This window comes from Schistocerca nitens, chromosome 4 (assembly GCF_023898315.1).
Source record: "Schistocerca nitens isolate TAMUIC-IGC-003100 chromosome 4, iqSchNite1.1, whole genome shotgun sequence".
Classification (NCBI taxonomy): domain Eukaryota; kingdom Metazoa; phylum Arthropoda; class Insecta; order Orthoptera; family Acrididae; genus Schistocerca; species Schistocerca nitens.
In genome coordinates, this window is record NC_064617.1 from 64,542,790 (window position 1) to 64,556,398 (window position 13,609).

At 44.3% G+C, this 13,609-nt stretch overlaps 1 protein-coding gene across 1 annotated transcript in view; it reads right to left on the minus strand.

Annotated features, from left to right (window-relative positions):
- Positions 1-500: 500 nt before the first annotated feature.
- LOC126252121 (arylsulfatase B-like) overlaps positions 501-13,609 on the minus strand; it is a 366,034-nt gene continuing 352,925 nt past the window's right edge. The window contains exon 10 of the mRNA XM_049952986.1: positions 501-803. Coding sequence (XP_049808943.1) covers positions 501-803 — 303 coding nt within the window. The remainder of the gene's footprint in view (positions 804-13,609) is intronic.

A 13,609-nucleotide genomic window follows, 5' to 3' on the forward strand; every position in this document is an offset into this window, starting at 1 on the left:
TAAGAGAACATACAAGAAAGGATACAATAGAGGAGTTAAAGACATTGCTTCAACTTTTGGGTATGTAACATGATTTTGACACAGGGCTTCAACAGAGGGGTTGAAGAGAGTATTCAGGAGGATATCCATATTGAGATTCGTGACAGTGTTGAAGGGATGGTTCAAGAGATATTACAAGCAAGAGAGGAGTTGATCGCAGAGGTTCAAAGGTGGGGTCAAGACAGGAATTCAGACAGGGGCTTAGAACTAGTTTCCAAGACGGTGATTCCCGAGGTATTGAAGACGTTGTAGTTCAAGAGACAGTACTATAGTGGGTACAAAAGCATGTGCAAGAGATGAATGTGTTACATAGATGTTCTATTAAAAAAGGGAAGCTGTAACCAACATGCACAAAAATAGCCCAGAGAAAAACGGGCGTGCGTCCAACAGCACAGCCACAGGTGTGCTCGTCCCAACGTGAACCCCAACAGAGCTGAAGGGGACCCAGGCGATATGGTCGCTCAGTGGACGAAGTCCCCCCAGGTGGTCCACGTGTTGTTCCAGCGCGCAGGGTCCGCATTATCGTCGGCGTCGACGTTGAGCGGCTGCCGGGCCGTCCGCCTGTAGAGGTCCAGCACCTCCTCGAAGCGGGGACCGAAGCGGCCGTCCTGCCCCCTGTACAGGTTCCGCCTCTCGCAGGGGTCCGCCTCCACGTCGAACAGGCACGGCTCCAACAGCGGGTCGCACTCGACTGCCTCTCCGTCGTCACCAGGGCACTCCACCAGGGCGGCGCTGCGAGCGGCCGCCACTGTCTCCTCCGTCACCTGCCAAAGTCACGTAGTTGTTGCAGTGGTATCGTATGGCGCATAGGTAATGAACATGTTGACGCAGGGCCTGCCAAACGCTGCACAGTGTGCAGACGTGCGGAAGTGCTGCACATGTGCGCACGTGTGCGACAGCGAGCGACAGCGACATCTGTTATTAGACATGTGTCCTAAATGAACGGCGGCGGCTCCACTTCCCTGTTTATGTGGTACACGCAAGAGCTCGTTTGTGAAAGATTTTTCTCGTTGATGAAAATGAATAAATCAAGGTTTCGATCAAGCATAAGTGATGAAAATCTTCGCAACTGCTTACGTTTGTCAATGAGCCGTGCTTTTGCGCCCGATTTTAACTATATCATTTCTCATGACGAGTGATAAACGTGTTTGCATTTATTCTTTTCATAATTAAAAATTATTGTTTACTAATTGTGCATTATTGCCTCATTCTGCTCCATGTTACATTATTATCAGGAAAATTGGTCATTAAACCGATTGTTCAAATGGTTCAAATGGCTCTGAGCACTATGGGACTCAACATCTTAGGTCATAAGTCCCCTAGAACTTAGAACTACTTAAAACTAACTAACCTAAGGACATCACACACACCCATGCCCGAGGCAGGATTCGAACCTGCGACCGTAGCAGTCCCGCGGTTCCGGACTGCAGCGCCAGAACCGCTAGACCACCGCGGCCGGCAAACCGATTGTTCCAATGTATACTTACATTTATGGTTTTTTATTCATGTGAGAAGGGCTACGCTCAGCTGAAGTCGATAAAACATAACACTCATCTAATTGTCGGTTATTATGGAAATTTCAGACGGAACTGATGAAAGATATAGCAATAATGGTATTGAAATAACAGGTGATCATCGAGAGGTCTGCGGTTATCATTCTGTTCAGAGGTCAGTGAGACAGAAATTATGTGGGTGTAACTGAAGGCACCGAGAATTAGTTATAGGAAACCTTGCATTAGTTTAATGTTATTTGAAATCATCAATAAGGTTCGTTGGAAGTCGCTAAGTGCTCTCTTTCTTAAATACTAGATCAAAAACATTACGCGTATTTACGTGCCGTCAGTCAAGCTGCCTTAATAAAATCCCAAAGTTTTTAACTGTATTGCTTGTCTTACTGGGTTAAACTGTTAACATAAAAGTAGAAGTGTCAATGAGCAGACTGTGACAGTAATGTTTAATACGCGTAATACCTTCCCATGGTTGGCTTGCAAGCTGTGGAAAGAGCACTAGAATTCGCCGGTACAGAGTATCCCAGCAAGTGGATAAAGCGACATCTGTGCGTAGAAACATGCACTACATGGACGCTGAGGGCTGCGGCGTGCACGCTGTGACCGGAAGTTGCACATGTGCAGGAGCACCGCACGCGTGCTGAATTTCTGGCCGCCCCTGTGTTAACGCAGGACGAACATACGCCAACGTAGTAAAAAGTAAACACATGACAGACATTAGGGAAAGTTATGGGACGATGACACCAAACGGTAATAAATAACTAAATTCGCAGTAAACCACTTTCCAGCTCTTTACACACAAGAAGAGAAGAACCGAGGAGAGAGCAGTAACCGTGTGACATGAGGAATTCATAAATATTACAAAACTGGATGTGTATGTGATTTTGTGTATATGTGTTTGTATGTGTGTGTGTGTGTTCCATGTCTTCTAAACCACTGGACCGATTTCAACCAAACTTGACACACATATTTCTTACTGTTAGCCAATAATGGCTGTATTGGCAAGAACGAGCTACCTATGAGAGTCCTGGAGATATGACGTCATGAAAAAGGAGATGTGTGGAAAAACTGCCGCATCGTGCATGACGTTTAAATTTATTACTCCTGCGTTACTCCATTCGCAATAAATTTCGCTGACAGTATGCGAACATGCTGCTAAATGCATCTACAAAATTCACGGTAAGACAAATAGTTTAGGAGATACGATGTCTTAAACAATGAGATGCATGAAGCTCAAATATACCGAAGCGCTAAAGAAACTGGCATGGGCATGCATATTCAAATACAGACAGAACTTGGCGCTGTGGTCGCCGACAGTTATATAAGACAAGTGTCTGTCACAGTTGTTAGATCTGTTACTGCTCCTACAATGGCAGGTTATGAAGATTTAAATGAGTTTGAACGTCGTGTTATAATCGGCCCATGAGCAATGGGACATAGAACCTCCGAGATGGCGATGAAGTTGGGATTTTCACGTACGACCAAGAGTACCGTGAATATCAGGAATCCGTCAAAACATCGTATCTCCGACATCACTGCGGAAGGAAAAAGATCCTGCAAGAACGGGACCATCCCTTCCGCAAATTGCTCCTGATTTCAATGCTGGGCCATCAACAAGAGTCATCGTGCTAACCATTCAACGAAGGCCCACTTGTGTACCCTTGATGACTGTACGAAACAAAGCTTTACGCCTCGCCTGAGCCCGTCACCTCCTACATTCGACTGTTGGAAACATGTAGTCTAGTCGGACGAATCTGGTTTAAAATTGTATCGAGCGGATGGGCGTGTACGGGTGTGGAGGCAACATCGTGAACCCATGGACCCTGCATGTCAGCAGAATAATGGTGTAGGGAATGTGCAGTTGGAGTGATACGGAAATTAAAGCAGGACAATGCGACACCCAACATGTCCAGAATTGCTATAGAGTGGCTCCAGAAACACTCTTCTGAGTTTAAACGCTTCCACTGGCCGCCAAATTCCCCAGGCGTGAACGTTATTTAGCACATCTGGCTCGCCTTGCAACGTGCTGTTCAGAAGAGATCTCCAGCCCCGCGTACTCTTACGGATTTATGAACAGCCCTGAGGATTCATGTTGTCGACTGCCTCCAGCACTACTTCAGACATTAGTCGAGTCCCTGCCTCGTCGTGTAGCGGCACTTCTGCCTGCTCGTGGGGGCCCTCCACGATATTAGGCAGGCGTAAAACTTTCCTTGGCTCTTCAGTGTACATGTGTTGTTCATTACATAGGCCGGTCAAATAGTAGTTTTCTCGTACCATAATTGCGGAAGTTTGTTGCTCGACGGTTCTACATCGTTTCAGGGGTGCTGAATCGCAATTTGATGTTTGTTGCGATGCAGGACTTTGGCTTGATGACGACAAACGAAAAGAAACCCAAAATATCTGCCCTTTTTGGTTTTTCCCTTATATCTAGAAAATTCCGCGATGGTCGAAGATGATACAACATTAAAGGAGATAAAATGTCCTACAAAGTGCACTAGTCAGGACTGATTTTCTGACGAGTGGTATCCGCGCTAGAGTGCGCTGAAGAGCAGTGATTTTTCGGCGCTTCTGCGAAAAGGTTAAAAACGCCAACTCCCACCCACTACAACTCGATTAGTACACTTGTTGTCATCGAATGCCTCTACACCACACGGGGCATCAAATTTCCTACATGAGACCTTCAAAATGGTTCAAATGGCTCTGAGCACTATGGGACTCAACATCTTAGGTCATAAGTCCCCTGGAAGTTAGAACTACTTAAACTTAACTAACCTAAGGACCTCACACACACCCATGCCCGAGGCAGGATTCGAACCTGCGACCGTAGCAGTCCCGCGGTTCCGGACTGCAGTGCCAGAACCGCACGGCAACCGCGGCCGGCTACATGAGACCTTCGAAATATTCTCTTTTCTCATAGGGGTGCAGGAAGCAAGGAGAGAAGAACGAAAAATACCTTCTGGGCCCTGTAGCCACATGACTGTTTACACTCAGCTATCTTCATCGTTGCTGTACTTTCGATGTATTACGCATAAAAGAGGTTATTTTGAATGACTGGCGATGAATGTGATGAATACATTACCTAATTTACAACATATTAGGTAAACGATACTAAATAGAAAAATGAAAATGAAATATGTACGTATTAGCATACATGTGCCATGGAATGAAGGCATTTTGAACTCAGAGATCGGTCATCACATCGAGTAGATTATATCGAAAACAGAAAAGCATTTAGTGATGGGGTGTGGATATAACAGATAGATAAGTTATATAGTGAAAGATCAATGTATGAAGAAATACCTATACTTATATGCACAGTTTGCTTGTCCCCGTTCCACTGTTGGTGGCCTATGCCATGTTTCTTGAGCACTAGAAGCTCCAGGTGAAGGTTCTTGGGTAATCGAAGGTGCAAAAAATGCCTCTGAGCAGTATGGGACTTAACAGCTGTGGTCATCAGTCCCCTAGAACTTAGAACTACTTAAACCTAACTAACCTAAGGGCATCACACACATCCATGCCCGAGGCAGGATTCGAACCTGCGACCGTAGCAGTCGCGCGGTTCCGGACTAAGAGGCTAGAACCGCGAGACCACCGCGGCCGGCAATCGAAGGTGCAGGAAAAGTAGCAGGGGTATGGAAACACCTGCATAAACAGTGAGTTTTTGGTGATCTTCAACCTAAGAAATTGTAATTGAATGTTTGATGGTAATTTATTACGATAGAGATAGATTGATTATTAGAGATGCAAAAATATTACACGAATTAATATCTTCAATCACCTTGGATGTTTCAGACAGTGGTACTGTAAGACGGTTATCCAGGTAATCTTCGTCTTCTGTATCGAGACTGTTGTTGATGTTGCAAAACGACCCTCCACTTTACTGCCACATCTCCGAGAAAACAGTTATGCTCGCCTACCCACATAACGACGTTGGGACTCTGATAGTACTCTCGGGAGAGAGGGTTTTCTGTTTGGAAATGGATGCCAACACATTTTTGGTCAACTCCGACCATAATGTGAAATGAAATCTCATCTCTGCAAGCTTGACTAATAAAAATTGGGCACATATTAAGTCAAGTGTTTCATTCAGTACTGCCACCTCCTGACATGTGTGCTACTCCTGCACACTGTAAGGATAAAAACATGAAAGAAGTAGAAAACGAAAGCTGATGTCGACAAGAAATTAGAAAGAACCATCCACACATGCAGGAAGTTGCCAAACCCAGATGGATTTTTATTGCTGTTAGATACGCAGATGCTATTCTTCAAAGAAATGTGTCAGAATATGAGACACCCGCTAAACCCGCTTGGCATAACAGCTGACTAGGATTTTGGAAAGGACCAAATAAGGTTTGGGTCAGTTTCACCTTAAAATTGTAATTTATTGTAATTTAATAACACATTTACAACCAAAGCGGCACATAGCCGAACTTTTACAAGTACGAGTTTTCACGGCTGAAGGCCTCCAAACAAGAAATCTTAAAAATCAACAAGGTAAATTTCAAGTGACTGTAAACAGGCAGCTACAATTACAAACAATTACAAATAAAATATATATGCGCTGAAAGCCTCATGACAAGGGTGGATAGACAAACATAAACAAGATGAAACATTAACGGCTGAAAGCCCACAGTAAAATTTTCAAGATTTTAAAATAAATTACCATAACCTTTCAAAGACAGAAGGCCGCAATGTTTATGCTTGAAAGGTAATTTTAAGAATAAGGTTCCAAGCCGTAATGTTTAAGCTTGAAAGGTACTTTTAAGAATAAGGTTCCAAGGCTGAAGGCCCACAATTAATTTTCCGAAATTAAAAAAAAAATATAACCACAAGCCTTAAGTTTTAAGTAGCTGGAACCGTACTGAAAGAAAAGACAACACAACGTCAATAACCTTTCAGAAAATATCCACTTGCCGGAATTAAAAATTATTTACATAAAACACCGTAAAACGAAGAATTTTTCTTTTATTGGCTATGATAGATTATAAACAGACAATTAAAACCGGTGAGAAAGACAGTAAAGACAACAGCACTCAGAAGCCTCCAAAGAGTCGGTCTGCCCTCATTCTCTTTGGTGAAACAGGTGGTGAGCCAAGCTACACTTGATCCGTCGGAACCTAACCAAGGGACAGCCACGGACCGCCTGACAAACGACTTGCTTGACACCAATCGGTACATGAGAATTCAAACACAAAATGTTATGGGAGTGATTATCCACAGTCAAATATGTATATGTACGAGGGTTGTTTTTTAACTAAGGGCCGTTTTTATTTTTAAAAAAAGATAGAAATACTTTTGTAAAAAAACTTTTATTTTCAGATTCTACACACTTTTTACTATTTTTCTACATAGTTGCCTTGTTTATTTAAGCACTTGTCATACCGTACAACTAAGTTTTTAATTCCCTCTTCAAAGAATTCGGCCGCCCGCTCCGACAGCCAAGAGTTCACGGCCGCTTTCACTTCATCGTGGTCATTGAAGCGCTGCCCGCCAAGATGGTGTTTCAGGTACCGGAAAAGGTGAAAATCGTTAGGAGCAAGGTCGGGGCTGTATGGTGCATGGTCCAAAACTTCCCAGCCAAAAGAATCAATCGAATCCCGAGTCTTTTGAGAGGTGTGAGGCGTAGCGTTATCGTGCAGGAGCAAAACTCCTTTTGTCAGCATGCCGCACCTTTTGTTTTGAATTGCTCTGCGGAGCTTCTTTAGAGTTGCACAGTAGGCATCTGAGTTGATTGTCGTTCCTCGTGGCATAAAGTCCACTAGCAAAACACCGCACCGGTCCAAGAACGCAGTTGCCATAATCTTGCGCTTTGACAGCGTCTGTTTGGCTTTGACCTTGACGGGTGAGGTTGTGTGTCGCCATTCCATCGATTGTCGCTTGCTTTCGGGAGTGATATGGGATACCCATGTTTCATCTCCAGTGACAATTTGACTCAACATGTCATCCCCTTCTTCCTCGTAACGAATCAAAAAGTCCAATGAAGTGGCAAATCTCTTCCCTTTGTGGTCCTCTGTGAGGAGTCTGGGTACCCACCGAGAACACAGTTTCTTAAAGTTTAGGTTTTCAGACACAATTTTGTACAAAACCGATCCTGAAACTTGTGGAAATTCCAAAGAAAGAGTGGAAATTGCGAATCTTCTGTCCTCACGAATCTTTGTTTCGACTGCAGCCACCAAATCATCAGTGATCACAGTGGGCCGGCCTGAGCGTTCTTCGTCATGGACGTTTTGACGGCCATTTTTAAACACTCTAACCCACTGACGCACTTTACCTTCACTCATTGCATTCAAGCCATAAACTTCTGTTAACTGACGATGAATTTCTGCAGCTGATAGGCTTCTCGCGGTCAAAAAACGTATCACTGACCGTTATGTCACACGCGGCGGGCGATTCAATAATCGTAAACATTATAAAGTAGCACAGCGATGCGTACACGTCAGCTACAGAGCCGCAACTTGCATCAGTGTGAACGGGAAGGATGCCGGCAAGTGGTGCGGTGGCTTGTTGCGGCGTCCGCGCGAACTATGGGACTATACGCGCGAACGGCCCTTACTTAAAAAACAACCCTCGTATTAAGCTGTCAAAACTACACACCGTGTTGGACTGCGACAACAGGTGAGGAAAGGACACTGCCTGAAATTACATTAGTGGCCAGGGCAGGTAACTGTAACACTAACGGCCACAAGGCAGAGAATTCCGCTGGTGCACTTGAATTGCAATCAACCAATATAGTTAATTCCACCACATGGCGGCTAAATTTGAGCAATACCAACACTTGGTACTGCTCACAGGAAAACCTCCCCAACAGCGAACCACCGAAACGAATCACACAACACGAATAGACGTGGCTTGGGTACTTGAAACCACTACTCAACTTTGACATCCTGGGTCGGTGAACCACGAGCTCGTAGCGATCGGACAGCTCCACATACTTTCTGACACTGCGCAGGGACCGCCAGCGGATCCAGCTGACTGCACCTCGTGGAGGTAACTTTCCTGGTCCGCAGCAATCGACCGACTGCCCTCAGACCCTTAGCCGGAAACAATATGCACGAAACCAAAGGTGGTACACGGTGCAAATATCGATACACATCGCTGCTGCCACACATAGTAACAAGAAGAACCACAGCATAACTGCAACAAGGGCGGGATACCAAACACAGATAGTCAGCCAAGTTCACGAAAACGCATAGTCGGGAGTGAGCACAGCTAAGAATATACTGTACGTAGATATTATTCGTACTAAATTTACAAGGCGAGCAAAAACTGACTTTTTTTTCTTGCAGTGTTACGGCAATTAATTCACGCACTTGGTGATACCGGTCATTACGGGCCACCTTCAGATCATTTAAGCTTATTGTCGAGTGGCATAGCAACTTTGTACCTACGTACAACAATCCCAGAATTAGCGAACAGTGGCGGTAGAAAGAGTCTTCGTCACCATCATCCGTCATATAAGCCTCTTCCAGACTTTTCGTTAGCTTTCCACTTCCAGAGTTGTCCTGTTTGTTCTTTATGTCGACAGGCCGGCCGGTGTGGCCGTGCGGTTAAAGGCGCTTCAGTCTGGAACCGCGTGACCGCTACGGTCGCAGGTTCGAATCCTGCCTCGGGCATGGATGTGTGTGATGTCCTTAGGTTAGTTAGGTTTAATTAGTTCTAAGTTCTAGGCGACTAATGACCTCAGAAGTTAAGTCGCATAGTGCTCAGAGCCATTTGAACCACTTATGTCGACAGTTTTGCTTCCGTCAGTTCATCCACTAGGTCGTTTCTTATCACGTTGTAGTGACCACAGAATTCTCTTAGTTCATATCCAATCACCTCGTCTTGCTAAACGCCTATGCCCATTTCGCTATCATAATAGTGTCGGTAGTGGTACGACATGATTACGCACCACAGGTTCTCTGGAACGTTCAGAGCTTTGCACGTTTTTTTCCGGTAGGGGTGAGGCTATGGAATATTCCTTCAAATTTCGCGTTTCGCCTGGTACGAAGCACAGCCTCACCAAATGTTATGGACAGGCCGACGGCGGAAATGCCACTTTATACGCGTGGTCACCGTAACAACTTCGGCCGGCCGTCTACGCTTCCCATCCGATCCAAATTCACAACCCGTTACACACTCGCCCACACTTAGGTTTTCCCTGATCTCGCGAAATCGCTCATGGCAAATGCCGGCGTGGTCCCTCTGAAAGGGCGCGGTCGCATTTCTTCGCCATTCTTCTACATCTACAGCTACATCATACTTCCACAAACCACCCAACGGTATCTGGTGGAGGGTACTTCTGGGATCACTAACTCATTCTCGCTTTCCTGTACCACTCGCGAATGGCGTGTGGGAAGAATGATTGTCGTTAAGTCTCTGTATTAGCTCTAATTCCTCAGATTTTCTAGGGGTGGTCATTTCTCGAGATGTTTGTGGAAGGGCGTTACATGCTTTCCAACTCTACCCCAAAGTATTCTCTCCAAATTTCAAAAGTAAATTCTTTGTGATGCTTCTCTCCTGTACCGTCTGCCACTGGTGCTTCTTGAGCATGTCGGTAACGCTATGGCGTCGACTAAACACGATCCTCTGACGGAACGCGCCGCTCTTCGTTGGATCTTTTCGGTTTCTTCTATTAGTCCTACCTGGTAAGGATTCCACACTGATCAACAATACTCGAGATGGGTCTAACAAACGCTTTGTAAGCCACTTCCTTATAGGTGATCAACATTTCTTTTTAATATTCTTCCTACGAATATCTGTCTGGCATTTTCTTTCCCTACTATTTTCTTTATGTGATCATTCCACTTAAGATCGCTCTAGACAGTTAGTCTTGGATATATTACAGTAGATATAGTTTCCCTTAGATTCTCATCAACGGTGTTGCTTTACAGTAGTGCGTTTCTTTTCTTATGCATGCTCAATATATTACGTTCAGTGTCAACTGCCAGTGCCTACACCATTCATCTATCCTCTGCAGGTCGTTCTAGAAATCGATACCGTGTTCTGGAGTTGCAACTTGTTTATACACAACACCGTCCTCTGCGAACTGTCTTAAGGAGCTTCCGACTCTTTCTATTAGATCATTTATATACTGAGTAAACAGTAACACTGCTGTCACACTTTCTTAGCGTGCTCTTGAATTTACCTTTACATCCGTTGATTTTGTTCCGTTAAGAGTGACGTATTGAATACTATCTGTAAGAAAGTCTTGTTTCCAGCGCAAATCTGGTCAGGTACTCCGTAAGCTCGTATTTTTTTCACCAAACGGTAGTGTGGGTCGGTGTGAGATGCCTTCACGAAGTCAAGGAACTCGTCGTCAACCTGTGCGCCGTTGTCTACGGCATGCCTCGATGTGAAAGGAACGTTAAGACTTAATCCCCCTTCCTTCCTGTTGATTAGTCTTTGCTCACATCCCTTCTGTCACCACCTCTACAGCGCCCGTGCCTTAAGAGTTTGCCCACAGGAAACTGCTGACCTGAACACGTTATCCTCAACATGGCACTAAAAATAATGTGAATCATGGCTACGTTTGGTCAATGTGATAGTCGTGATGTTTGTCCGTCTTCACTGTTCCATCTGTCTGGTAACATTTCATCCAATAACTGACGAACCTTCGTGCTGCGGTTCACCATTTGGTGAAACATCACCCGTGGTAGAAAGCCTTGTAACCGTTGCAGCGTCTGCGACGGAAGAGATGTTCGCAGAGACGTGGAAGGAAACTGAGCGTCATCTAGACGTTTTACGGGCAGCAAACAGAGCGTTGCACATCCATGAAAAACTTGGGAGTTAACCTAAAATTTGCAACAAATCGGGTAGCTGCAGTTCCTTAGAAAAAATTTTTGGTAATCAGCGTAGGTCTTTAGGGTCACACGGTAATGTACTTTAGGCGGCAGTGAACCAAATATTGTGACTGTTGAATATGAGTAGCGAAACAACAAAGGCAGATTTCGATGTGAAAGTGGAATTTAATTTAAATGTTACTGTAAGCTTGGTTGCGTCTAGCTATTGCTACGCACAAATTCAATAAACGAAAAAAGTACACTGAGATGACAAAAGTAATGTCGACATAATAGTTTTCTTTGTATGGCAGCGCGTCATAATGTATAAAATGACCCAGAACAAGGCCGCTGCAACCGTGGGCGAAACGCTGTTTTTTTTTCTTTTTCTCCAGCAGCAGTAGTTTTATACATTATGACGCGGTACCATACCCAGAAAACTTTTATGTCGACTGACTCTGGCCGCGTAAGCCTACGCAATTATAAAAGTTATGTAGTAGTGATATGAACATATTCAGACGGCCGTAGTACGGCATACTCAAGGTATAAAAGGGCAGTGCATTGGCGGAGCTGTCATTTGTACTCATATGATTTATGTGATCAGATTTCCGAAGTGATTATGGCCGGAAGACGGGAACTAACAGACCTCGAACGCGGAGTGGTAGTTGGGGCTAGACGCATAGGACATTCCATTTCGAAAATGGGGCGCATGACCTCGCTTGTTTGGTCCTTTTCCGCAAATCACCAAACCTATTTCGGGAATCGTTATTGTTGTTGTTGTGGTCTTCAGTCCTGAGACTGGTTTGATGCAGCTCTCCATGCTACTCTATCCTGTGCAAGCTTCTTCATCTCCCAGTACCTACTGCAGCCTACATCCTTCTGAATCTGCTTATTGTATTAATCTCTTGGTCTCCCTCTACGATTTTTACCCTCCACGCTGCCCTCCAATGCTAAATTTGTGATCCCTTGATGCCTCAAAACATGTCCTACCAACCGATCCCTTCTTCTAGTCAAGTTGTGCCACAAACTTCTCTTCTCCCCAATCCTATGCAATACCTCCTCATTAGTTACGTGATCTACCCACCTTATCTTCAGCATTCTTCTGTAGCACCACATTTCAAAAGCTTCTATTCTCTTCTTGTCCAAACTGGTTATTGTCCATGTTTCACTTCCATACATGGCTATACTCCATACAAATACTTTCAGTAACGACTTCCTGACACTTAAATCTATACTCGATGTTAACAAATTTCTCTTCTTCAGAAACGATTTCCTTGCCATTGCCAGTCTACATTTTATATCCTCTCTACTTCGACCAGCATCAGTTATTTTACCCCCTAAATAGCAAAACTCCTTTACTACTTTACGTGTCTCATTTCCTAATCTAATCCCCTCAGCATCACCCGATTTAATTTGACTACATTCCATTATCCTCGTTTTGCTTTTGTTGATGTTCATCGTATATCCTCCTTTCAAGACACTGTCCATTCCGTTCAACTGCTCTTCCAAGTCCTTTGCTGTCTCTGACAGAATTACAATGTCATCGGCGAACCTCAAAGTTTTTACTTCTTCTCCATGAATTTTAATACCTACTCCGAATTTTTCTTTTGTTTCCTTTACTGCTTACTCAATATACAGATTGAATAACATCGGGGAGAGGCTACAACCCTGTCTCACTCCTTTCCCAACCACTGCTTCCCTTTCATGTCCCTCAACTCTTATAACTGCCATCTGGTTTCTGTACAAATTGTAAATAGCCTTTCGCTCCCTGTATTTTACTCCTGCCACCTTCAGAATTTGAAAGAGAGTATTCCAGTTAACGTTGTCAAAAGCTTTCTCTAAGTCTACAAATGCTAGAAACGTAGGTTTGCCTTTTCTTAATCTTTCTTCTAAGATAAGTCGTAAGGTTAGTATTGCCTCACGTGTTCCAACATTTCTACGGAATCCAAACTGATCTTCCCCGAGGTCCGCTTCTACCAGTTTTTCCATTCGTCTGTAAAGTATTCGCGTTAGTATTTTGCAGCTGTGACTTATTAAACTGATAGTTCGGTAATTTTCACATCTGTCAACACCTGCTTTCTTTGGTATTGGAATTATTATATTCTTCTTGAAGTCTGTGGGTATTTCGCCTGTCTCATACATCTTGCTCACCAGATGGTAGAGTTTTGTCATGACTGGCTCTCCCAAGGCCATCAGTAGCTCTAATGGAATGTTGTCTACTCCCGGGGCCTTGTTTCGACTCGGGTCTTTCAGTGCTCTGTCAAACTCTTCACGCAGTATCTTATCTCCCATTTCAATCGTTAG